The sequence below is a fragment of the Microcaecilia unicolor genome, chromosome 4, assembly GCF_901765095.1.
Source record: "Microcaecilia unicolor chromosome 4, aMicUni1.1, whole genome shotgun sequence".
NCBI lineage: Eukaryota > Metazoa > Chordata > Amphibia > Gymnophiona > Siphonopidae > Microcaecilia > Microcaecilia unicolor.
In genome coordinates this window covers 73853299-73880766 of record NC_044034.1, presented here as the reverse complement: position 1 = coordinate 73880766, position 27468 = coordinate 73853299, and the positions used below count along the sequence as shown (strand labels likewise).

The window sequence follows — 27468 nt, the reverse complement described above, 5'->3', positions numbered from 1 at the left end:
AGCCTTTTTTTTCCATCAGATGGTGGTGAGCCTTATAAGTCTTATTGAAACAATTGCATGTTACTGAAGTCTGAAAATGAAGAAATTCTTACTAGTGGAGCCAGTAGCTGCCATTTACTCTTTTGCAAGCTTCCTGACCATTCCATTGATTCAGCAGTACGTATATCGCAGGCTGTGGGAAGAAGTCAACAACTCCAGTTTTATAAATAACCTCAACATCTCTCACTGCGAAATCAATGAAAGCAATCCAATTTATATCAAGCAACAGGTGAGTAAAATATGAGACATTTGGAATACTAAAGACCCTGTTTACTAAGACGTGCTAACCGTGTAGATGCCCATAGTATTCCTATGGGCATCTACATAGTTAACGCATGCTAATTTTTAGCACATACTAAAAATGCTAGTGCACCTTAGTAAACAGGGCCCTGAGGGGTCCTTTTACTAAGGTGCATCGAAAAGTGGCCTGCACTGGTGTAGACGCATGCATTGGATGCATGCAGGTCCATTTTTCAGCGCACCTGCAAAAAAGGCCCCCTTTTTTTTTTAGCTGAAAATGGATGGGTGGCAAAATAAAAATTGGTTTGCGTCCATTTTGGGCTTCAGATCTTACTGCCACCCATTGACCTAGTGGTAAAGTCTCACCCGTTAACTGGTCGGTAATGGTCTACGTGCATACAATGCCAATTACCACCCGGCTACTGCTGCGCACCAGAAAATTTCCGGCGTGCTTAGTGCCGCTTAAAAAATGAAATTACCACCTGGTAGCTGGGCGGTAGTTCAAAACTGATGCGTGTAGGACATGGGTAGGCACTTATATAGCTTAGTAAAAGGGCCCCTGGGTTTGTAAAGCTATTTGAATATCTACAAGTTTATATATATAAAGATATAAAAATATTAAGGATGTGCAATCAGAAAATGTTTGTTTTGTCCTTTCCTGTGTCTTTTACAAGAATGTCCATTTTGTTCTGGACTTTTCAGGCATTTTTCATTATGGGAGCTATGTTGTCAAGAGTTTAAAGGCTGCACATTTTTGATTCGCACTTGCAAGCATTATCAGGAAAGAGCACACACTCTCAAAAGAGTGTGCCCTCTTTGCAAATCGTGCATATTTTTAAAATGAAAAGTGCACTCTTTTGAAAGAGTGTGCGCTGTGCACGGCAAATGAGACAACACAATATTTTGGGCCCTGTTTACAAAGGCGCGCTAGCGTTTTCAGCATGTACTAAAAATTAGCGTGCACTAACCATGTAGGCATCCATAGGAATATGGGCACCTACATGGTTAGCGCACGCTAAAAAAAATCTAGCGTGCCTTTGTAAACAAAGCCCTCTGTGGTTTTTTTTCTGCTTGTTTTTATTTTCCAATGACATAAAACAACATGGGAAATGTTATTTCCTCTGCCATTTCAAATGAATGCATATCCCTAATAATTTGTGGATTATAGTCAAACCGGTAACCTTGATAAAATGTTGCTGCCAGGAATTGGTCAGTGGAAAAGATGAAGGCAAAGCATTAGTTTAGCCTGTCATATTCTTCCGAATTGCACCAAATCAACTGGTTAAATTTACTCAACCAGTTGATTTGGACCCCATTTTACTAAGGCACGTTCACGTTTTTGGTGCGTGCTAAAATTGGGTGCCCGCTAAAGGTTAGAGATGCCAATGTATTCCTATGGGTGTCTCTAACGTTTAGCGCATGCCCAATTTTAGCACACACCAAAAACGTGTAGTAAAAGACCCTCTTGGAATGTTATCGTTTTGGGAAAGGTAGGAAAGGCTCCTCAGGGAAAAATTAAACATCACTATAAAACTATGACAAAAATACAAGACTGTGTCTGGGTTATCATTGATTGTAAAAGTAATGTTAGGAATTTATTGATAAACTTATTGAGGGTAATTTTATAACGGGGCGCTTGGTTTAAAAGGGCAATCAAAACTAGCATCTAGTCAGAATAAAAGTCCTCTTCCTGGCTCCCTATGTACCAGCTGCCACAACCAAGCCCTAAGTAGGTTGCAAAAATGCTAATAATTATCTTCCAGATGAATCCTGTAAAGCAATTTATTCTACCAAGCCTGGCCTAGTAGAGAAAATGTTCTCTTCCTCCTAACCTACTGGAGTCAGACCACCTTAAAATAAATAAATGTCTACCCACAGATTACAGATGTCCCCCTAAACAATAGAAGGATAAGTGGTCTCTCAAATTTGTCTGGCATGACTTTTTTCCATTGAGGTAATACACTTACCACAACATAGATATAGAAATCGGTGTATTCTAAGGACTTACCCTCAAATTCTGTATATGGCGCCTTAAGTTGTGTGCACTAATTTAGCCGCGTGGCCAAATTGTGCGCACAACTTAATTGATTAACAAGCCAATCAGCGCCAATAATTGGTACTTAAAACAATTAGCAGCACTAGTTGACTTTAATTAGATTTTACACGCACAACTTTCTAGGTGCATTCTTTAATGCAGTGCACATAAATTCTAATATTCTCAGTAAGGGGGGCATGTCCATGGGCATGGAATGGGCAGGTTGTGGGCATTTCAAAAAACTATGCACACTATTATAGAATACACCCGATGTGCGCCTAACTTAGGTGCAGGTATTTAGGCCTGGTATTATGTGGCCTAAATGGGTGCGCCTAAATTTTAGTCGCAAGAATGGCGCGTGAGTATATTCTATAAATTACGCCTAACTTTAGTCATAATTTATAGAATCACGTTAACCATGTGGCCTTTACGGCATTGATTTTTAAGATTCTATACATAGAATTTCCCCCTTAGGGCATAAAATTTAAACAATTCTCCTATAGTTACGCAGTGTAGTGTAATCTGGAGACTCTACATACAATGAACAAAAGCTTGATTTATAGAAGTTAGGTGCCTTGTAAAAATGTCTACACACCAAGGGGTCCTTTTACAAAGGTTCGCTGAAAAATGGCTTGCGGTAGTGTAGGCACTGGTTTTGGGGCACGCGCAGAATCATTTTTCTACGCACCTATAAAAGAGCCCTCTTTTTTATTTCCTGAAAATGGATGTGTGGCAAAATCACAATTTTGGGTCTGAGACCTTACCGCCAGCCATAGACCTAGCGGTAAAGAATTTGGGTGGTAATGACCTACACACATCAGATGCCACTTGGCGCACGTCCACTACGCATGCCAGAAAATAAAAAATATTTTTCAGACGCGTGTATCAGACGCACGCCAAAAATTAAATTACTTCAAGAGCCACTCGGTAGTTGGGCGGTATCTCCATTTTGGCATGTGTTGGGTGCACATAGGCACCTACGTGGCTTAGTAAAAGGGGCCCAAAGATGGCTATGAAAAAGGACAATGCAAGCTATGTAGTTATTGCCAGCTATTTTTAAGTTGTATGAACTTGGTATGTAATGTCATTGTATTTCTTTCTTTCTTGGATGGTTTGCAGGAAGTCCAGCAAAGAGCTTCTCTCCTCTCGATGTCATTGGATCTGAGTGGGTTAATTCCCAGTCTCGTGGTGGCTTTGATCCTTGTAGCCTACAGTGATCACCGTGGACGTAAAGCAGCGATACTTCTCCCTTCTATTGGGGCTCTAGTGTCATCCTGCTTCTGCCTTGCCGTGTCATATTTCTCCCTGACTCTCTACCTTTTCTTTGCATTGTCACTAATCGTTGGTTTTCTTGGCAGTTTTGCTACCTTTCTTGGGGGATGCTTTTCCTATGTTGCTGACTTGTGCCACGATGAAAAACAAAGAACTCTACGCATAGCTCTGATTGACATGATCCTTGGATTAGGAGCTGGATTAGCAGGACTCTCTTCTGGTTATTTCCTGAGAGAGTTAGGCTTTACCTGGTCTTTTGTAATTACATCTCTGTTTCACTTTTCTAATATTGGCTATATTGTCTTTTGTCTAGAAGATACAGTAAAAGTATCAGAATCTCAGCAAAAAATCTTCAATATCAAAGACTTTAAAGAAATATTTTTTGGGGTGTTTCTACTTTTCAAAACATCCTCTTGCAGGAAACGAACTGTGATTATTCTAATGCTCACTGCTTTCATGACATACCTGTTTTCAAATATCGGTGGAGGTTCTCTTTTCACTCTCTATGAACTGGACGCTCCCCTCTGCTGGGATGAAGTTCTCATTGGCTGGGGAGCCTCTTTGTCAACTCTTGTTTTTCTGACCAGTTTTTTAGGAATATACTTATTTTCTTGTTGCCTCAAGGATGCTTATATTGTGCTCATTGGGATTATTTCTTGGATTGGTGGAATAATCATGACTGCATTTGCCACAACTACACAGACCATGTTTTTGGGTAAGCTTGAAATACATTTATTGGGCAATAATACTTCCCATGTTGCTATATACTCCCCAGGTACTTTATAAATGTGTGGTTTGCACCAATAAATTAAAGCTAAAAAAACATCTGAAGAGGTTTTGATGTGATTTTTGCTCCTGAAAAAAAATTACTTTCAGGAGCAAAAATCAAATCAAAACCTCTTCAGATTCTGGCACAAAAGCAGCTGTAATCTCTGTAAAAATGACTTGCAGAGATTACAGCTGCTTTGTTTGTGCATCATTTTTCAGCAGAAACAGGCCAAAATTTTCATTTTGGCCAGCTTTTTTCCCAATTTTGGTTTTTTTTAAACTTTGCTTCCTACATTTGTCTTAACATTTTCAAACATACATTAGAACTTTTTAATATGTGCACATCAACCCCCTGATTCTATAAAGGTCACTGAAAATTGCACATGCAAATTTAGGCACAATCCTGATTTGTGCGTGCAATTTAATGAGCCAATTAATGCCAATAATTGGCTTTTAAACAAGCAAATGATTGACACTAATTAGATTTAATTGGGTGTTACGCATGTAAAGGTAGACTGGGATACATGCCTACACTTTACACATAGCCTGAAAAAGGCATGGAAAGGGGACGGTCATGAGCATTTTGGGGTGGAACAGGAGCGTAGCTTTGAGTTACACGTGTAATTACAGACTAAAGGTGCTCCATATGTAAATTTAGGAGCGGGCATTTGCCCCACATTTCCATTAGTGCAAATAGTGGTACCTAAATTTATGCGTGACCATAAACTGCACTTTAGGCGTGGCTTATAAAATAACACTTATTCTATAACGCTAGAGACACCCATAGGAATATAATGGGTGTCTCTGTTGTTAGCACTTGCTCATTTTTAGCACGCGCTAAAAAGTTAGCACACCTACAGCATGGCTTAGTAAACAGAGCCCCTAGTTTCTTGCAATTCCATAGAGAGAACTAAAAAATCTGGCCTTTTCCACTGGATGTGTAATTCTTATGGAATTGCAGGAAACCACACTGATAAGAAGCCAACTGCAGGCCATGTAAGAACAGTTTCATGCACTGCAAATGTCCACAGCTCCTGTGGCAGCCCTGATAATTGTCTGTCCACCTGATGATCATGCCTGTTTCCTCTCTGCTTACTATTAGAATCAGAAAGCAAGACATCATGTTTCATCTACTGCGTTCACACTCATAAATTGAAACATAAGAATGTATTACCACATCCTCTGGCAAAGAGTTCCAGAGCTTAACTATTTGTTGAGTAATGGTACTTGATATACTGCCTTTCTGTGTGTTTTGCAACTACATTGAAAGCGGTTTACATATATTCAGGTACTTATTTGTACCTGGGGCAATGAAGGGTTAAGTGACTTGCCCAGAGTCATAAGGAGCTGTAGTAGGAATTGAGCCCAGTTCCCCAGGATCAAAGTCCGCTGTGCTAACCGCTAGGTTACTCCTCCACTCCAACCATTAGGCTACTCCTCCACTGCAGCTCTTTGTGACCTTAGGCAAGTCACTTAACAATCCATTGCCCTGGGTTGTGAGCCCACTAGGGACAGAGAAAGTACCTGCATATATTCCTCCAAGTTCTATATATGGTGCCTTAAATTGTGCATGCTAATTTGGTTGCATGGCCAAATTGTGCATACAACTAAATTGATTAACAAGTGCACTTACTTCAGATTTCCCTTCTCTGTCTCTCAGCTCTGGTCCCGCCCTCATTTCCTGTTTCCGCAAGGGCGGGACCAGAGCTGAGAGACAGAGAAGGGAAAACTGAAGTAAGTGCCGAGCCTGCACGCTTTTTACCGCGTGAGGTAAATCAGGATGACTTTTAAAATTCGGAGGGAGGGGGCTTGTATCTGGAAGGGAGGGAGGGACGATGATCCTGGAACTGGGAGGGAGGGGGACCATGGAATTGGGAGGGAGGAAGGGGGGACACTGGAACTGGGAGGGAGGGGGGAACGGACAACGACCCTGGAACTCGGAGGGAGGGAACGAACTTCCGGTGGGTGAATATTATATGCAGGGAGGGAGGGACGATGATCCTGGAACTGGGAGGGAGGGGGACCCTGGAATTGGGAGGGAGGAAGGGGGGACACTGGAACTGGGAGGGAGGGGGGAACGGACAACGACCCTGGAACTCGGAGGGAGGGAACGAACTTCCGGTGGGTGAATATTATATGCAGCCTTCCCTTCCCTCTGAGGGCGGGGCACTGAGAGCGAGTGCGAGGCCTGTGGTTGGTCCCTTCTCCTTCTGAGGTCACGTTTCTTTCCCTGGGTGATTACGAACCCTACGATCACTACACGGCTTCACTGCCACAGAGTCAGCTTCAGAACGTTGGAGGTGCGAATTATTATATTAGATTCTACAACATAGTGTGCATAAATTCTAATGTGCGCAGTCAAAAAGGGGGCATGGCCATGGGTGGGTTGTGGGCATTTCAAAAAACTATGTGCACTATTATGGAATATATCTGATTTGTCTTAGGTGCAGGTATTTAGGCCTGGTTTTGGTGGCCTAAATGGGTGCACTTGAATTTTAGTTGCAACAACAGCGCGTGAACATATTTTATAAACTACACCTAACTTTTGGGTCCTTTTACCGGCTGCGGGAAAAAGGGCCCTGCGGTAGTGGTGGGGGCCGTTTTCCCATGTGCCAGGGCCCTTACTACTGCAATGGGTAAAAAGTCCTCAAAACAAGATGGCTATTTGGTAAGAAAACTCTTACTGTGTAGCCATGTGGCGGGCAGATTACCGCCACCCACTGAGATTGCGGTAAGATCTCCTTCAGTAACTCGGTGTTACTGCTGCGCTAACCATTTCCGGGGGTTCCCCTCCCCCATGGAAATGGCACATGCTTGACCAGGAACTACTGCTGGTGGCCACATTGGACCAGCAGTAGTCCCAGAATAGTGAGCAGTAAGCATAGGAGCCAACTTTTCAAAATGATTGGCGATGCTGAAATTTTTTTTTACAGGTGGTGTATTCCCCCCCCCTCCTTCCCCCTCCCTCCGAATTCCAGGCCCCCCTCTCCGAGTTCCAGCCTGGTCCCCCTCCCTCCCTCCTTCCCTCTCTCCCCCTCCCTCCGAGTTCCAGGCCCCCATCTCCGACTTCCAGCCTGGCCCCCCTCCCTCCCTCTCCTCCGTTCCAGGCCCCTCTCCCTCCCTCCCTCTCCCTCTCCTCTGAGTTCCAGGCCCTCCTCCCCCTCCTTCCCTCCGAGTTCCAGGCTCCCACCTCCCTCTCCTCCGAGTTCCAGGTCTCCCTCTCCTCCGAGTTCCAGGCCCCCCGCCTCCCTCCCTCCCTCTCTCTCGCTTCCGAATGCCAGCCCGACCTGCGCTGCCCACCCTCTTCTCCCAGTCCTCTGCCTGCCCCTCGCCTTCCTGCGTGCCTCCCAGAATTTAAAAGTCATCAACTTACCTCGGGGTCCAGCAGCAGCAGCAGTAAAAGGCGAGCAGACTCGGCGCTTCAGACTGCCTTCCCTTCTCTCTCAGCTCTGCCTCTGGTCCTGCCCTTGCAGAAACAGGAAATGAGAGCAGGACCAGAGGCAGGTCGGGCTGGCTGGGAACTTCCGGGACTTCTGGTGGATCAAATATTGGGGGTGCTCGAGCACCCACAGCATCCACGGAGTAGGTGCCTATGGCGGTAAGCCTATGCTGGGCTTACCGCCATTCTGTAAAAGATCCCCTTTAGGTGTAGTTTATAGAATCACTCTAACTGCATGCTTTTTTGGCGCTGATTTTCAAGGCACCATTTATAGAATTTGGCCCATTGTGTACAACTCTGCATATATCTAGTAGCACTATAGAAATGATTAGTAATAATAGTTCTGTAACTATAAAACAGATGAACAGGCTTCCAATAATTGTACATCAGATCTTCTCTTTTCCATTTGTATTGTTTTAAGCAGTAGTTCAGGCCTCAGAATACTTGCTTCTATGCTGTTTACTGGTACTTCTGATGTTTCCAAAGGATTCACTTTGTTATCTTTCTCATAATAATTATTATTGAACTCCATTTTGCCCTTTTTATTTTATCATGGCCCCTAGTTTTCTAAATGTGTTCCCTACATTGCTCACCCCCTTGAAAATGTCTTCTAATTTGACTATGGTTTTCAACAGTAATATGGATTCATCCATGAGTTTGTTTTACATTTTTTTGTCTCCAAAGTGCAAAACATATGTATGTACAGGTAACAGATTTGTTGATATATGAACCACAGTTTGAAAAATACATATGAACTCTGTAATGTTGGTAGCCAACTATTATTATTGAAATGAGTGATGTGAAAGATCTCACACTTTCATATACTCTGTAAAGAAAAGACTGGCCGTTATATCACTTACTCTGTGCTTACTAGCCATTGTGGTGGTACTGCACTTCATACCTTCGCATTATTAAAGAGACGATTACTCTCATGCCCAAATGAAAAAAGACAGGGATAGAAAGTATTGTAGTGCAAGACCTTTATGGTACTAGCTTCATGCCTCCTAATCAATTGCATTTTGTTAGTGATGCTTTGAATTAGTCCTGCTATTTCAATTTCTGATACTTTAGCATTTGGGATTCAGCCATATCTAATACAGACCTCAAAACAGGGGCGTAGCCAGACAGCAGATTTTGTGTGGGCCTAGTCAAGAAGTGGGTGGGCACCAAGGGTTCTCCATCCCCCCCCCCCCCCCCCCCCCCTGCAATGTGATGATGAGGCCAATATCAGCAGCTTAGGAAGCTTAGACTGCTGAAGTGGAAAGCAGTGTTTTCAGCACCATCAGGGGGAGGTCTTCAGCTGGCGAAGCTTGGGATCCCCACTAGCTAGCACTAAATATGTGCTGCTGTTGGGTGGGCCTGAGCCCTAAGTGGATGGGCCCCGGTCCACCCAGGCCCACCTGCCTCAAAACTTAAAATGGCTAAAAGTATTCCATCTGGACTGGACATAGTTGAGAGGTTGTGATTTGATATCAGGGTTCATCTGTAAAATGTTGAATCTCATATTCATGTTCTGAACTTCTTATGGGATCATACAATTGGTTTTCTAGTTTTATTTAAGAGGGGGTTCTCTTCAACTCAGCTGCATCTCATCAACATTGACTCAGTCATAACTGGATGCTTTGTATTACAGTGCGTCTGCCGTTTCTGTTTGCCATTATGCCTCTTCCAGTTCTGCGATCTATGATGTCAAAAGTTGTTCGTGATAGTGAACAAGGTGAGTTGCCTCCTTCAAAAGAAAACTTTATTTAACAGGAGACGTTTGTCTTTGTCACACATCAAGCTCTGTATCTACTTTATTTGCCAAAACTTGGATTCTTGTGGCCTGGTTTTGATCACAGCAAACACTCAACGGAGCAGTACAATATAGAAACATAGAAATATAGAAAAATGAAGGCTGATAAAGACTATCAGGCTCATTTTCTAAACAGATGGACGTCCATCTTTCGACATAAATCGGAACATGGACATCCTTCTCCCAGAGAAGTCCAAATCGGTATAATCGAAACCCGATTTTGGACGTCTCCAACTGCAGTCCGTTGCAAAGATGTCCAAATCTCAGGGGGGCATATAGGAGGCGTGGTAAATGCAGGACTTGGGCGTGCCTAAGACTTAAATGTCTTTGAGCCATAATCGAAAAAAGCAGGGACGTCCTAAAGTAAACTTGGACATTTTTACCCGGACGTGGTTTTTTTTTTTACGAATAAGGCACAAAATGGTGCCCGAAATGACCAGATGACCACCGAAGGGAATTCGGAATGACCTCCCATTACTCCCCCAGTGGTCACTAACCCCCTCCCACCCTCAAAAAACATCTTTAAAAATATTTTGTGCCAGCCTCTCTGCCAGCCTCAGATATCATACTCAGGTCCATGACAGCGCATGCAGGTCCCTGGAGCAGTTTTAGAGGGTGCATTGCACTTCAGGCAGGCAACCCAGGCCCATACCCCCCTACCTGTTACGTTTGTGGAGGAAACAGCGAGCCCTTCAAAACCCACCACAAACCCACTGTACCCACATCTAAGTGCCCCCCTTCACCCGTAAGGGCTATGGTAGTGGCTTCACTGGCTTCCGATCAGATACCGCATTCAATTCAAGCTTCTCCTTCTTACCTACAAATGCACTCAGTCTGCTGCCCCTCACTATCTTTCTACCCTCATCTCCCCTTACGTTCCCGCCCGTAACCTCCGTTCACAGGATAAATCCCTCCTCTCAGTACCCTTCTCCACCGCCAACTCCAGGCTCCGCTCATTCTGCCTCGCCTCACCCTATGCTAATCCAGACTGCCCCAATTTGACTGCCCCTATCGGACCAACCGTTCACTTATCTATTAGATTGTAAGCTCCTTGAGCAGGGACTGTCTCTCTTTGTTAAATTGTACAGCGCTGCGTAACTCTAGTAGCACTCTAGAAATGTTAAGTAGTAGTAGTAGTAGTAGTAGTGGTGTACAATTGGGGGTAGTGGGTTTTGAGGGGGGGGGGGGTTGGGAGGCTCAGCACACATGGTAAGGGAGCTATATACCTGGGAGCAATTTATGAAGTCCACTGCAGTGCCCTCTAGGGTGCCCAGTTGGTGTCCTGGCATGTCAGGGGAACCAGCGCACTACTAATGTTGGCTCCTCCCATGTCCAATTGGCTTGCATTTGGATGTTTTTGACATGGATGTCTTTGGTTTCGAAAATCACCGAACGTCAAAGGCATCCACGTCTAGGGACGTCCAAATCTAAGGACGTCCATGGTATTTTCGAAACGAAAGATGGACATCCATCTTTTTTTAAAATACGGTTTTCCCCGCCTCCAGATTTGGACATTTTACAAGGACGTCCAAATCCAAACATAGACGTTTCTTTCGAAAATGCCACTCTATATGTCATATCCAGTCTGCTCATCCATGCCATCTCCTATTCCTTCCTCTCCCTTAGAGATCTTATGTATTTGTCCCAAGCTTGCTTGAATTCAGATAGTCTTTATCTCCATCATCTCCACCCCGAGGCTATTCCACGCATCCACCACCCTTTCCATGAAGATGAAAATCTGTGCATGAAAGAAGAGTGAGATCTGGGACTGATCATATCCAATGATCTTGGGACCGATCATATCCAATGATCTTAAGCTTGCCAAACAGATAGGTAAGGCATTGGCAAAAGATAGAAGGATGCTTAGGTACAAAGGGAGATTAATGGCCAGCAGGAAAAAGGAGGTAATATCAGGGGCGGCCCGATCATTAGGCCACCTGAGGTGGGGGCCTCAGGCATCACTCTTTCGGAGCGACATCTCCCCTTCTTTCCTCCACCCCATTCCCTGAGTTTACCTTCTTTCTTCATGTTCCAAATGCCGGTGGCAACAGGTGCAATTCCCTTATTCTGCTCTGCTGTTGGTACCTGCCTCTTCTCTTTACTGCAGCCACCTCTCTGATGTAACTTCCCATTTCTTCAGAGACGGCCACAGTAGAGAAAAGGCCGGTGCTGGCAGCAGGGCAGCGTATGGGAATCATGCCTGCCACTGCCGGTTTTTGGAACATGAAGAAAGAAGGTCAACTCAAGGAATGGGGTAGAGGAAGGAAGGGGGAGATGCCAGAACTTGGCCAGGAGAGACAGCATCTTGGCCCAGGGGTGGGGTAGCATCTCAGCCCTGCCTCAGGCAGCATCTTGCCTTGGGCTGGCATTATCTAGTTTTAATGACAGTTTAAAGTTTTTTTTCCTAATCTTTCTGTTCTGTTGGTATTAATATTAGGACTTCCATATATAAAACAATGGCTTTGAAGAGGTACGTAGACAAGTGTATCTTCAAATCTTTCACTCTACTTTTTTTTATAGTCTGTCTGATAAAACTATCGGTCTTTTATTCCTATAAGGGGGCATTTGCATTTATATTTAACTCATTTTTATTGGTGGTATACATAGCATAACATTGCATATTTTGTATTTCTTGCAGTTTATCTACAGGTACCAACAATCATTTTTCAAACTTTTCTCCCCAACTATTACCTCTTTCACCTATCTTTCAATGCAACAATAATTCCCTTTCCCTCCTCCCACCCCTCCCTACCTTTCCTTATCTACCCCTTCTTCTCCCTTTCCCCATGTCCATGGTCCATCCGTCTTTATTCACTCAGTTATTACAGATTTAACAAATAACTTCGTACTGCTGGGGTTAGTGTATTCCAAAAGGGGGCCCACTGTGATTGAAACTGCTTCCCTTTCACTGAGTCAATGTCTACAATACCCACTCGTTCCATACGTAGTAACCATAGCATTTTCATACCCACTGCTGGATCGTTGGGGTTCTGGGGGTCAACCATTCCGTCAATATAACTTGTTTGCTCATTATTATGGTACATTTTACAAATGTTGCAAATCCTCTTGTTTTGCTGTGTTCCAAATCTGGGTTTCCAAACAACAATGCTGGGTTGTATCTCCATTTTTGGTTTCAAAGTAGATTAACATATTTTATAATATCTTTCCAAAATTTTTGTATTTTTTTACATGTCCAATACATATGGCCCAGACTGGCGCCTTCTGCCCCGCATTTAGGGCATTCCCCCCATGGAGATAGTCCCATGTAGAATGCCCGCCTGGGAGGAATGTGCAGTCTAAGTGCAAATTTATATTGTAGTTCCCAATGCGTTGCTTGTGTGGTTGTTGTCCTGATCGAAAGGACATGAGCTTTTATCTGGTCAGCTGTTATGTCCACATTAAGGTCTGCTGTCCATTTCCTGGACAAGGCGTGATAGTCCAGCTCTCTAGCATTGTCTTTTATGTGTTGGTGATGGTAAGAGAGCGGCACCTTTTGTTGCGATTCAATTGAGAATGCATCAGAAAGTTCTTCCTGTACATCTTCTGCAAGTGATTCCCAAGGCAGAGAGTGCACATAATGTTGGAGCTGTGTATAGAAAAATTGGTCCCTCTCCAGAACCCCAAATTCAGTCTATAACTCAGAAAACGGTTTCATGTGTCCATCTCTTGTTACCACCTGCAACAGATATTTAATACCGCATCTCTCCCATCTCCGAAACGTGCCATATATATTACCCGGTGCAAAAGCCGGGTTACTACAGATAAACAAATAAGGTGTCACTTTTGGTGTAAACTGATGTAAGCGACAAATCCACTTCCACACTGCTTTCGCAAACGTCATAATTCTGGTTTTTTGTAATACAGAAGGAGTGGGCACCTCAGAAGTATGCAAATATGCACTAAAATGTACTCCTCTCATGGTGGCCATTTCTATGGCAGTGGCTGAGAAATCTTCCGTGTTACGAAACCAGTCATTAATATTTCTCATGCCACTGGCAATATTTAGATACTTTATATTTAAAAGTTCCAGGCCACCATATTCTACTGGTATGCATAACGTGGTTATGGGCAACGGGGCCCTGCGCCCCTTCCATAAGAAGCTTTGTATCAGGCATTTGCATTTATATCTTAACCAACTATTTATTTTATTTGGATTTTGCTCACATCTTTTTCAGTAGTACCTCAAGGTGAGTTACATTCAGGTACACTGGGTATTGCCCTTTCCCTGGAGGGCTCACAGTCTAATTTTGTACCTGAGCAAAAGGTTTCAGTTAATGTGCTTTACGTATATTTTGAGATGCATATACTGGAAATATGAAGAATCTTGAATTGTCTACACCAGTATGGCAGAGTTGTGACAAGTATAGTGTTATATCCATTTGACAGAATCTGAAACTGAAATAAACAAGTTACCCAAATGTTGAGCTCAAATACTTCTGGTTCTGATTGCCTGTTTTTGATTAAGAACACAACAGCTGCCATACTGGTTCAGACCAAACATCCATCAAGACTAGTATCCTGTTTCTAAATTGTACAATGATTAGAAATGACTCAAGCAAGGAATCAAGAGAGTAATAATAAGAGGAAGGAGGCTAATTACAACCCAGAAGAGTTTCCATGTGGCAGTTGCACTCACAGATGTTTTAAAATCTGACCTGTTTTCAGATTTAGAAAAACATTTTTTTAAATCAACCATTAAAGGTTATATTGAGACAGCAGCACTAATGACACCAGCTGAGACGATGATAACAAATACAGGCTGAGCTGCTCTATATCAGGGTTTCCAAACTCGGTCCTCAAGGGCTGCTGCCCAGGATTTCCACAGTGAAAACGCGTGGGATCTATCTCCATGCACTACTTCCACTGGACACAAATAGACCTCATGTATGTTCAATGTGGAAATCATGAAAATCAGGGTGGGTTGTTCTCTTCAAGGAAGAAGCTTGGACACCCCTGCTCTATGAATTTTTAAAATATATAGAAATATACATAAGGTCATATAAATGTTCTCAAAGGCATAAATAAGGAAGAAGAAAACCAGTGAATCTGCCATTATCTTGTTGGGCAGACTGGATGGACCATACAGGTCTTTATCTGCCATCATTTACTATGTTAATATCAGGCTCATTTTCGAAAGAGAAGGGCGCCCATCTTCCGACACAAATCGGGAGATGGGCGTCCTTCTCCTAAGGTCGCCCAAATCGGCATAATCGAAAGCCGATTTTGGGCGCTATCAACTGCTTTCTGTCGCGGGGACCAGTGGCGTACCAAGGGGGGGGACGGTGGGGGCAGTCCGCCCCGGGTGTCAGTGGGGGGGGGGGGGGGGGGGGGGTGCTCCGTCGGCACTGCAGGAAGCCCGCGTCTCCTGCCTCCATCCTGCTGTGCCTTAAAGAAAAATCTGAAAAGCGGCATGGCAGGCATGCTTCGTGTCTGCCCTGCCTGCTTGTAAAAGAAAGCGCCGGCAAACCTCCTCGTCGACGTCACGACGTTGCGTTGAGTCTTCCCTCACTGGGTCCTGCCCTCGAAGCATTCCTGCCATGCCGCTTTTCAGATTTTTCTTTAAGGCACAGCAGGATGGAGGCAGGAGACGAGGGCTGTCGTCTCTCCATGAAGGTTGCAGGTGGGTCGAGTTGGGGGGGCTTAGATGGGAGAGGAGGACTGGGGAGGGGGTTTTCAAATGGGAGAAGGGGACTGGGGAGGGGGGCCTCAGATTGGAGAAGGGGACTGGGGTGGGGAGCGGGGTCTCAGATGGGAAAAGGGGTGGGGGGGGTCTCAGATGGGAGAAGAGGGGAGAAGGGGGTGGGGGTCTCAGATGGGAGAAAGGGACGTGGGGAGGGGAGTCTCAGATGGGAGAAGGGGACTGGGGTGAGGAGGGGGGTCTCAGATGGGAGAAGAGGGGAGAAGGGGACTGGGGTGGGGAGGGGGATCTCAGATGGGAGAAGAGGAGAGAAGGGGACGGGTGGGGAGAAGGGGGGGTGGGGAAGGGGCCATGCGAGCCATGCCTGGGGCAGGTGGGAAAATGGGTCTGGGGCTGAAAAGGAGGGTAGGTGGGATAAGGGGGCTAGTACTGGGCCTGGGGCAGGGCCACCGCAGCCGCCACCATCATCCACTCCCCCACCCCACTTGGGCAGCCGCCGTTCTCTGCCCCCTTACCTTCCTGCGTCTGCTCCTCCCGCAGTCCGCCATTCTCCTGCTCTTGTGTACCGGGACCCGGGTTAACATGTTAACGCAATCACCTGGGTCCTGACACACAGGAGCAGGAGAGAGACAGACTCTGGAGCCAGGCACGTGGGAATCTTTCCCCCTGCCCCCCCCCCCTCGGTAGCCCTGTGTATATGTTCCATGGCTCCTACTGTTGGTCTTCTAAAATGTAAAGTATACCACAACCGAGGTATGCAGCCAGTCCACTTAGCAGTGGTTGTTCACAAAAATCATCAAACAGCTTTCTCTCTAAGCTCTGAATTTAGGTGAGCTACTGCAAGACTGCTACAATTTACATTGCCTTCTATCTACAAAAAAATTAAACAATATTCACCTGAAGTGATTTGCTTATTCCAGACAGTGGCATATTTATTCAAAATGCGTGTGTTGTGTACGCCACCCCTGTCAGACCCAGCTCCCCGCTCTCTCTGCCCATGCCTTAAAATCATCTTGGCTCCAGTCTTTGCCTGGGCAGCGGCACTCATAGGCTGCCTGCGGCCTGCACCGGGACTTTCTCTCTGAACTATCTTGCCTCTTCTGACACAACTTCCTGTTTTGTGAAGGGTGCTTGGGACGGTTCAGAGAGAAAGTTCCAGTGCAGGCTGCAGGCAGCCTATGAGTGCCGCTGCTCGGGCGAAGGAACTGATTTTAAGGTATTGGGGGGGAGGGGGGGGGGATGCACCCTCTGTTAAAACTTCCTGGCTACGCCACTTACTCCAGAAGATACCCATCTGTGGTGAGTTAATGAAAGGATCGTTCGGGCAGTTTATCCTGGCCACACTGTAGTCACCCTGTAAAGATATGATGTGGAGGATTTTAAAATTGATAAGAGTGTTTAAGAAACTCACAGCCTTCAATGAAGTGAATAGAGTATGGGATCCACAAACAGAATCTATTCATACCTTTTTACATGAATTTCAGAAAGAATGGAGGCGACAAACTGAACAGAGTTTTGATGCCTCTGGCATGCTGAAGCTAATTGAAACCTCCTAATATTTTCCCACCACTCTTTGTTTTTTCTGAACAGGAGCGCTCTTCGCTTGCATTGCCTGCTTGGAGAGTTTGATTGGGACATTTGCACTAATTTCTTTCAATAGCATTTACGCTGCCACTGTTTTGTGGTATCCAGGCTTCTGTTTTTTACTATCTGCTGGCCTTTCTGTCATTCCATTCAGCATTGTCTGGTGAGTAAAGGAGTTTTAATTGCACAGTCTTGACTTATGCTTTCATTATTAGAAATTAAAAAAACAGTTACAGTATATGCCTTGGAGTAATAATGTACTTATATAATATTAACATTAACAAGATCACTGTGATTAATGCAGTTAAATATAATTCATGTAATGTTGGTATGGACATCTTAAGCTAATCATTAATCATGGTCCTCTAATTTGACCTCTTCTAAAAAGATGAAAGTAATTATATCCATTCATTAGCTATGAATATTTCATGAAATTGGATTTTTAAAATTGTTTCCACTAATATAATTCACTTATCTTCTAGTGTGAGAAAGGAATGAAGAAGTGGCCTAATGGTTAATGCAATAGAGAATCCACAAAGCGTGGAGAACTCAAAGAAGACCCACGGATACTTTGTAAAACAAACAGAAAAGTGGGCACAAAACCAGGAGTCCCAGAGACTGGATCACAGTAAAGGTAAAACCAAATTTTATTAATTAGTACTGTATATTTGACTCGACACAACCGTTGTGTTTCGGCCAAAAGGCCTGCATCAGGAGTCTAAATACTAAGGTAGACAGCTAATGATGATCCAGAATAAGAAATACTGCTGAACCCTTCACGCAAGTGATCCGTTCCACAATTCAATACAAAGGTCTTTTTTAAGACCATTTATACACTATTCGCCAGTATTTCTTATTCTGGATCATCATTAGCTGTCTACCTTAGTATTTAGACTCCTGATGCAGGCCTTTTGGCCGAAACACAACGGTTGTGTCGAGTCAAATATACTAATTAATAAAATTTGGTTTTAGCTTTACTGTGATCCAGTCTCTGGGACTCATGGTTTTGTGCCCACTTTTCTAATGGTTAATGCAGCCATGGGAACCAGGTTCAATTCCCACTGCTACCTAATGGTTGGCAGTGGGTTGAGATCCTGGGGAACTGGGGTCAATTCCCTGTGTGACCCTGGGAAGTCACTTAGCCCTCCATTGCTCCAGGTACAATATACTACTTAGATTGTGAGCATGGGCGTAGTTTGACAGTTTCATTTTTTTTTTTTTTTTGGGGGGGGGGGGGCGTGATCCATTAGTATATTTATTTGCATACATACATCTTATACATATTCATTATAGTTATTCAAAACACACACAAGCCTAGAACACTGAATATGAGGCCAGTATATATATATATAAGGGACCACAAAAAACATTCAGACAAAAACTGAAATGAAGACCCCCCCCCTCCCTCCATCCAAGAAAGCCAGACTCTACAAGCAGGGCAATACTGGTATGAGAGAAACAGAAATGTTTTTTTCTCCTGTACTCTGCAAAATACAAAACAAAATAAATAAATGTACATTTCACAAAGCAGGCACATCTCAATCTTTAAAAAAAATAGTAAATAAAAATAATTTGTTTCTTTTCAACCTTTGTTGTCTGAGCACTTTATTTTTCTGATTGGGCTGGTCCCACTCTCTTCCACTTTCCATGTGTCAGTCTTCTAAATTCTGGCTTCTCCGTTTCTTCTGTCTCCTCTTGTTGTCTTTCTTTCTCATTCGATCACCAAGTCCCACTCATCTCAGGGGCGTAGCCAGACAACAGATTTTGGGTGGGCCTAGGCAAGAAATGGGTGGGCACCAAGTGTTCTTCCCAACCCCCACCAGAAAAATATCTGAGCTGGCGGGAAAACGCTTTTTTCCACCTTGGCAGTCTGCAGTAGGCCTGCGCTGAAAACTGAGCATGCAGAGGTGCCAGTATCGTGGAGAGCAGCGTTTTAATTACTATCAGGGGGATGTCTTTAGCTGGCAGAGCTTGGGATCCCCACCAGCTACTGCTAAACGTGTGTTACTTGTTGGGTGGGCCTGAGCCCTAGGTGGGTGGGCCCTGACCCACCCAGGCCCACCTGTGGCTACGCCACTGACTCATCTTCTGCTCTGTTTCACCCTCCCCCACATCCCCTAGTCCCATTCATCTTCTGCTCCCTCTCCCTCCTCCACCAAGTCCCAGTCATCATCTTATCTGTTCTCCTTCCCCCATACCCCTAGTCGCATGTTTCTGCTCCTTCTCCCACCCACCCCCCAGTCCCATCCATCTTCTGCTCCCTCTCTCTCCCACACCCCCTAGTCCCATTCATCTTCTGCTCCCTTTCCCTCCTCCACCAAGTCCCATTCATCTTCTTCTCTGTTCCCCTTCCCCCACACCCCTAGTCACATCCATCTTCTGCTCCTTCTCCCTCCCTCCCACCACCCTAGTCCCATATATCTTCTGCTCCCTCTCTCTCCCCTACACCCCCTAGTCCCATCCATCTTCTGCTCCTTCTCCATCTCTCTCTCTTACTCCCCCCCCCCCTGTGCTCTCATTTTTTTAACCCTTCCCCACCTGGGCCTGCCCCTGTCTCTCTTGATCTCCTTTGAGCTGCCACTGCCACCATCACCACAGCAGTGGAGTCTTCCAGTGGCGCCCAGTATCACCCACACCCAGTCTTCCAATTTCCCGAGCCGCCGGCAGCCTCAGCGAGAAAGCAGCACGCACGCTGCTTTAGACCTACCGTGGAAGCCCTTCTCTCTCCTACAGCTTCTCGCCTACGTGGGAACAGAAAGTTGAAGTAGAAAGAAAGGCTTCTAGGGGCAGGTCTAAAGCAGTGTGGGTATTGCTTTCTCACTGAGGTTGCTAGTGACTCGGGGGATTGGAGGATGGGGTGGCAGCTCGTTTGTGGGGAACTGTCCCCCCTCGCGCCCCCCAAACTATGCCCATGATTGCGAGTTTATTAAGGACAGTGCAAGTACCTGTACTATTGTATGTAAACCACCTCGACTCATGCTCAAAAGAGGCGGTATATCAAATTAATAAAACAAAACAATTAAAAAATATGGAGAAAAAATGACTTCAGTCAAAAAGAAGCGTTTGCCATAGCGGTCATTAACTGAATTATACAGGCAACCTCATTTTAATCAGTTGTTTAAAAATAAAAACTCCAGAAAATGAAATATAACAATATCAAAAAAGAAATCTTAATGTTCCTTAAACTGCACACTAGAAATGTTCACAATCCAGTCAACGTGAAAAGAAGGAAAGCCAAACTCCACAGTAATGCAACAGCAGCAAAAAAAGGCATGGAGAAAAAACATGTCAGACAATGTGCAATCCCAAACAGCCTGCTGCATAGGATTGCACATCGTCTGATGTGGTTCTAGTCCACCCCTTCTTTTGCCTCAATCCAGTCAGCCACAAGCATAAATCTAACAACGCCTGAGTAGAATCATGTCCATAATCAAATGTGGCAATAGTAACGTAAAAAGTACTGGAATCTGCAATATGCTTACCAACAAAGTTCCCGACATGGGTTCTCTGTTTCGTCAGTGGCTACTTCAGGGGATGCCGTCACTTTCTATGTTTCTATTTGCACAATTTGGGGGGGGGGGGGGGGGGGGGGTTGAGCTGAGGTAGTCCGGGAGGGCAACGTCAGGGTTTAGGTGGGAGTTACCCTGACACCACTATATTCAGCAGTGATACCTGGATAACAATCTGGTTAACTTAGGACTGCAAAAAAGTGTCATAAGTTAATTGTGCAGCTATCTGGACACTGCCTCTGAATACCGGCAGTGCCCGGGCAACTCCCACAGGCTGCCAAGGACCCCGATATTCAGTGCCAGTACCAGGATTCCAGCATCGAATATCCAGGTCTGATTTCAGAATCAGAAAACCATACACACCCACCTCCTTATTGGTCTTGTGGATACAAACTGTCTGATTGTATTTCTGTATTTCAATAACTATTCTCTTTAGTTGTTAACTTATTTTTTTTATCTTGTATGTTATATCTTTTATCTTTAAAACAACAACATCTTAATAATGACAATATTTCTCTCAATCAGGGGAAGGAATTTCAACATCCACTATGTTTCGCTGACTAGCTGTTTCAAGGCAAACCCCCTAAAAATAGGGAACATAACATCTATTAATATCACAGTTCCCTTTCACCAACTTCTTACTATTATTTTTACTTATAACCACATTACCTTAATTTTAGAAGTGGAATTTTATGTTCAAAAATGGTTTATGCAGTAAAATCTTCATCACAGAGTCTAGTCTAAGTATGTAATATGAGTAGTGGTGCCTGTCTGTCACTGGATAGTAGTAAGTACATGTATATTAGCACAGATGAACACAGTACCCAGTCTCTGCCTGGAGATGGATTTTATCATGGACAGCATGCTGATAGATAAGAGGTAAGGGCCCAGAGCATTTTTCCAAAGGTCAATGATGAGAGATTCAGCTGAGTAAACAGCAATCCCCAGACATTGGGGTCCCCTGTACAGTTAGATGCTCAATTATGATACAAGATTGAGATCTCTGTGACACTAGATGGAAAGAATGGGGAATTATAAATCAGCACCTCTCCAAAGATCGCCCATTACTACCTGCTCTCAGCTGATATTGTTCTCTGAGATGTGAGGATGAGTGGGTTGCAGGGGGGGAGGGGACTTGGGGAAGAGAGCAGTGATAGGGTGAAGGGATATGGAGCATGGGAAGAGAAATAACTTGGAGGGAATAATGCCTTGGGAGAGGAGGTTGGAGGCTGCCTAGAGAGAAATGAGTGACAGGTGGAGGGACATGGTAGGAAGCTGAGAGAAAGACAGACTGGTCCTTAACTGTAGAGGGTTTACTTGACAGTGACAGAGAGAATGATACACCCTGGTGGAGACAGGAAGGGGAGATTGAGAAAGCGGATAAGTACTAGCAGGGCTTTTTTTGAGGGGGTACTTGGGGGTACTGAGTACCAGCACCTTTTCCACTGTCTGCTAAACTTGACCCATGGTTCTCATATTTTAATGAAAGAGCTCAGGTTCTACATACAAATTCTGCCTTGTCATAGATTCTATGACCGGTTGCAGGGGTCCTGGCTATTGTGGGGTGAGTCCCTCAGTGATCACTCCACCCCTGAAGGGTGGCCTGGCATTTGAGTACCGGCATCTTTTTTGCTAGACAAAATGCACTGAGTACTAGAGATGAATGTAGGGGATTGAAATTGAGTGGTAGAGACTGGGAGGGGAGATGACAAAGGGGGGGGGGGGGTAGTGCTGGGTTCATATTTATCATGGGGTTGGGTGCCAGGGCATAGGGTGAGGTGGGCTGAGTATTTGGAGCAGAGATGATGAGGTCATCCTGGACAGAGATGATTAAAGGTTAGTAAACAGGCTTCTTTAGTGAATTTCATCAGATGTCTGCTAGTATTTACATAAAAAGAGAAATTAAAATTGACTTTCTAAACTAATTGGATGTCTGCTAATATTTAAATAAAAATAGTTGCTCAAAAATTGGTTAGTTGTGGTCTTCTGATAACTGGTTTAAGTCTGATCTCTACCAAGTGCTCTTTTCAAAATTGCCTCACAGTCTAGCAAGATTTATTTTTTTGTTTTCTAGAATATATTTATTTATTATATTTGTATCCCGCACTTTCCCACTAAAAGCAGGCTCAATGCGACGTACATAGTAATAGGTAACACAGAATTTTGTTATGTAAAGTAGGAAATTAAGTATAACATAATAGAAGGATGGATGGGTAGTAAATGGATGGGTAGGTAGGTAGGTAGGTAGAGACAGGTGATATAGAGAGAGGAGGGTAAGATGGGAGATAGATTCTGGGTCAATGTCGTTTTCTCTTCAGTATATGTAAGATAGATGGGTTAATGAGATTAATCTGGGTCTTTTGGGTAGGCTTGTTTGAATAGATGGGTTTTTAGTGCTTTTCTGAATGGTAGGTGGTCATGGATTGCTCGAATAGGTCTAGGGAGAGCGTTCCATAGACGGCTGCCCAGGAAGGAGAAATTGGATCCATAATAAGTTTTCTACTTGAGACCTTTACAGCTGGGGTAGTGCAGGTTGAGGTACTTTCGTGAGGATACAGATATGTTTCTTGCTGGAAGGTCGACCAGATTTATCATATAGTTCGGAGATTCTCCGTGTATTATCTTGTGGATTAAAGTCTAAAATTGATACGTTCTTTGATTGGGAGCCAGTGCAGTCTTGCACGGAGAGGAGTTGCACTCTCAAAACGTGATCTGCCAAAGATGAGTCTTGCTGCTGTATTTTGGGCGGTCTGAAGTTTTTTTAGGATATAGGTTTTGCAGCCTAAGAAAATACTGTTGCAGTAATCAGCATGAGTAAGTACCGTGGATTGCACTAAATTCTGGAATGTTTTCTGGGGTAGATATGGTTTTACGCGTTTCAGTATCCACATCATTGTGAACATTTTCTTTGTGGTGGATGTGGCGTGATTGTCGAGGGAAAGGTGGCTGTCTAGTGTCACTCCAAGGATTTTAGGTTTTCAGAAATGGGGATTGTAGTGCCGGAGATGGTGAGATTAGATGGGGGAATTGTGGAGTGCTGAGATGAAAGGATTAGGCACTGTGTTTTTTCTTTGTTCAATTTCATCCTAAAGGCGTTGGCCCAGGAGGTTAAGATGTTCATGCCCATGGATATTCTATCAGAGATTTCTGTTAGGTTTGATTTAAAGGGAATGAATATAGTAACATCATCAGCATAAATGAAAGGGTTTAGACCATGTCTGAATAGGGCTTTGGCTAGTGGGATCATTATTACATTGAAGAGTATCGGTGATAAAGGGGATCCTTGAGGTACTCCGCAGATAGGTGACCAGGGGGATGAGATATCAGTGGGTGATTTAATTTGATAGGATCTTAAGGTGATGAATCATTTTATCCAGTTAATAATGTTACCACCGATTCCAAGTTTGTCCATTAGTTTGGTTAGTATGTTGTGATCTACCATGTCAAATGCACTGGATAAGTCGAATTGTAGAAGGAGGATGCTGTTTCCAAATGCAATTTCTTGTCTGAATTTGGATATTAGGGTGAGTATGACAGTTTCTGTGCTGTGGGCTGGACGGAAGCCCAATTGTGACTCATGTAGAATTTTTGTATGTAGTCGTTGATTTGAGAGGTCACCCTGTTTTCCATCAATTTAATTAGTAGAGGAATGGAGGCGATGAGGCAGTAGTTGGTGACATCGCTCGCTGGTTTCTTAGGATTTTTTGGTATTGGTGTAAGCAGTATCTTGCCATGTTCAGTGGGGAATGAACCTTGCTGTAGCAGAAGGTTTAGGTGGGAGGTGAGATCTATGATAAAGCGTTCTGGGGCATTTTTCATTAAGTAGTTGGGGCATGGGTCGAGATGGCAGTGAGATTTGGAAAGTTTGGTGAGTGCCACAGAGACTTTTTTCGTGGTAAGGAGGGTGAAGTTTGTCCATGAACGGTCGGCTGGAATTTCATCTCCATAGGGGTCCAATTCGTTAAGAAAGGAATCAATGTTAGTACAGTCTTGTGGAATTGTGCTGCAAAGATTGGTGATTTTGTTATTGAAGTAATTTGCCAGTTGGTCAGCCGATGGGCAATTTGTGGAGGATGATGTGACTGGGTTGGTATTAATAAGATTCTTTATGAGTTGGTATTGTTATTTTTATGTCTGTACCGCTGGTTAGAATTGTTTGTGTGTAGTAGGATCTTTTTGCTTATTTGATGGCATTTTTGTATTTCCTGTGTGACTGTTTCCATGCATTGTAGGTAGGTGTGTGTATCTCTAGTTTTGTTCCATGCCTTTTCTAGTTTCCTGGTTTGTGATTTTAGGATTTTTAGTATGTCATTGAACCATGGCGTGAGGTTGCGTCTGTGTAGGGTTTTTGTACGTAATGGGACTATTTCATCTAGTATAGTTTTGCATCTGTTGTCCCATTCAGTGAGGAAGTGATTTGAGTTAGGTTGTGTAGACCAATTGTTGTTATATATTTGTTGCCAAAACCTTTCCTTGTCGATCCGTCCTCAAGTGGTGATTGTTATTGGGTCTTGTTTAATAAGCTGACCTTTTTTCCGCCATAATAGGGATAGAGTTGCTTTGTGATGGTCTGACCAGGGGGTGAGAAAAAGCAAATACTGAGAGTTGGTGATATTTGACCAAAGAGATAACTTTCAATTAAAATAACCTGACTTTGCTTTTCTTGGAATAATATATTTGCTCTATGGATGTCACAGAGCAGAAGCTTCTGTTTACACCAGTTTATGCTGAATCATGAAAGACGATTAGGTGATAAGGCAGTTTTTAGTAGAAACTGAAATGAGGTCATTTACAGGCCATATGGCAGCTTTGAAAAGTCAGAATCTGTTTGCATTTCTCTTCTTTGTGTTACCTGAGTGTTAGGATGCTGCTCTTTCGTCTGATAATGTTTTTTTTCTTTCTGTTTCCAGTTTGTTAATATGCATGGGCTACCAGGAAAAGGAGTACACTACTTTTGTCAATACATCGGAACACACTGAAGATGCTGTCAGCTGAACAGCGTGGTTAACTGGCAAAACACACAGGAGAAGTGAAAAAAGAAGTGGCCATAAACAAAAACTTTATATGTTTTCAGCAATGGTATTGTAAATTTAGTGGTGTGCTGGTAAATTTTTAACAAGAGGCTCTCTCCCCGGTCCACCTCAGCGCCCCCCGTCCACCACTGCGCCCCCCCCCACCATCCACCTCTGCACCCCCCCCCCAAAATTGCAGAGCTGGCTATAGCCAGGGGGGGGGGGGCAATGCATTACTCTCTCCAGGAAAAAAAAAATTAAATGATCCCAGGTTCCAATCTAATTCATGTTTAATATGGGATAAAATGCCATAAATAACTAAATAAATATAAACTTTTAACGTTCAGCACCTGATTCTCAAAGTGGACATATTCCAAACACTATAATGGAAATAAAATTATTTTTTTCTACCTTTGTTGTCTGGTGATTTTGTTTCTCTGATCATGCTGGCCCAGTATCTGATTCTGCTGCTCTCTATCTGTTCCCTTGACTCCGTTTCCAGGGCTTCCTTTCCATTTATTTCTTTTCTTTCCTCCTTTCTTCTTCATTTCTGGTCCTCCACAGACTTGACTGTACAGTGGATCCAGCTTCTGCCTATTTTCTTCATCCATGTGCAGTTTCTCTCCTCACTTTCTTTTCCCTCATCTAATCTCCTTCCTCTATCTTCCCTTCATGTCCAGCATTTCTTCTCTCTCCCTTCCCTGCCCTCCATCCATGTCCTGAAATTCTCCTCTCTCCCCTGTCCTCCTCTATCCATCCATACCCAGCAATTCTCTTCTCTCCCCTGCCCCATACCCATCAATTGTCTTCTCTCCTCTGCCCCCCTCTATCCATCCATGCCCAGCAATTGTTTTCTCTCCCCTGCCCCCTCTACCCATCCATGCCCAGCGATTCTCCTCCCTCCCCTCCCGCTCCCATCCATGCCCAGTAATTCTCCTCCCTCCCGCTCCCATCCATGTCCAACGATTTTCCTCCCTCCCCTCCCATCCATGCCCAGCGATTCTCCTCCCTCCCCTGCCCTTCCCTCCTGCTCCCATCCATGTCCAGCGATTCTCCTCCCTCCCCTGCCCTCCCATCCATGTCCAACGATTCTCCTCCCTCCCCTCCCCTCCTGCTCCCATCTCATGCCCAGCGATTCTCCTCCCTCCCATCCATGTCCAGCGATTCTCCTCCCTCCCCTCTTGCTCCCATCCATGTCCAACGATTTTCCTCCCTCCCCTGCCCTCCCCCCGCTCCCATCTCATGTCCAGCGGTTTTCCTCCCTCCCCTGCCCTCCCATGTCCAGCAATTCTCCTCCCTCCCCTGCCAAACATGCCCAGCGATTGCCCTTCGCCCCCACCATCCCCTCCCACTCCCATCCATCTTTTTAAAATACCTCCTTGCCGTTGAAGCGCCGCGTTAAAGTCCTGCTGCCCAAGCTTTTCCTCCCTGTTTGCTGCAGTTCGCGTGAACTTCGTGCCCTTAGTCCCGCCTTCTGACGTATGATGTCATACATCAGAAGGCGGGACTAAGGGCACAAAGTTCACGCGAACTGCAGCAAACAGGGAGGAAAAGCTTGGACAGCAGGGCTTTAATGCGGCGCTTCAACGGCGAGGAGGTATTTAAAAAAGATGGATGGGAGCGGGAGGGGACGGTGGGGGCGAAGGGCAATCGCTGGGCATGTTTGGGAGCGGGAGGGGAGGTAAGCATGGCGCCCTCCTACCATGCTTACCTCCTGCAATGGAGCCGGCTCGCCCCGAACAACAACCGGCTCGCAAGAGCTGTCAAAATTTAACAAGCGGCTCTTGCGAGCCGGCTCCAGCACACCACTGTGTAAATTGTACTTTAGTATCTCAATGCTAGCTCTGCTGGGGAGATCCATTTTGGGATAAAGCATAGTAGGGAAACAGAACAAGAATATGATTGATGTTTTATTAAACAGAATTGAAAGGATAACTGTGTCCCTTTAAAAAAAAACATCTATAGCTTCCAAAAAGATAGAAAACTCTCCCTTGTTATATGCTTGTTATTTAAAATATGTTCATGGTTTTTGCCATGTATCTGTCCTTGAAAATCATACTTTGTATTCTGTGGGTGCACAGGTGTGCTAATGATGGCTGTTGCCTACAACTCCTCCTCCTGCCGGATATATAGTGAA

At 44.4% G+C, this 27468-nt stretch overlaps 1 protein-coding gene across 4 annotated transcripts in view; it reads left to right on the top strand.

The window, feature by feature from the left end:
* The window catches only part of SLC46A3 (solute carrier family 46 member 3), a 33256-nt gene extending 7793 nt beyond the window's left edge, over positions 1–25463 (top strand). For all 4 annotated transcript variants that reach the window (XM_030200351.1, XM_030200349.1, XM_030200350.1 and 1 more), the window contains 5 exons: positions 20–268; positions 3434–4301; positions 9427–9510; positions 16817–16973; positions 25230–25463. In XM_030200351.1, coding sequence (XP_030056211.1) covers positions 77–268; positions 3434–4301; positions 9427–9510; positions 16817–16973; positions 25230–25314 — 1386 coding nt within the window. In that variant the 5' untranslated portion in view covers positions 20–76 and the 3' untranslated portion in view covers positions 25315–25463. The remainder of the gene's footprint in view (positions 1–19; positions 269–3433; positions 4302–9426; positions 9511–16816; positions 16974–25229) is intronic.
* The last annotated feature ends 2005 nt before the right edge of the window (positions 25464–27468 follow it).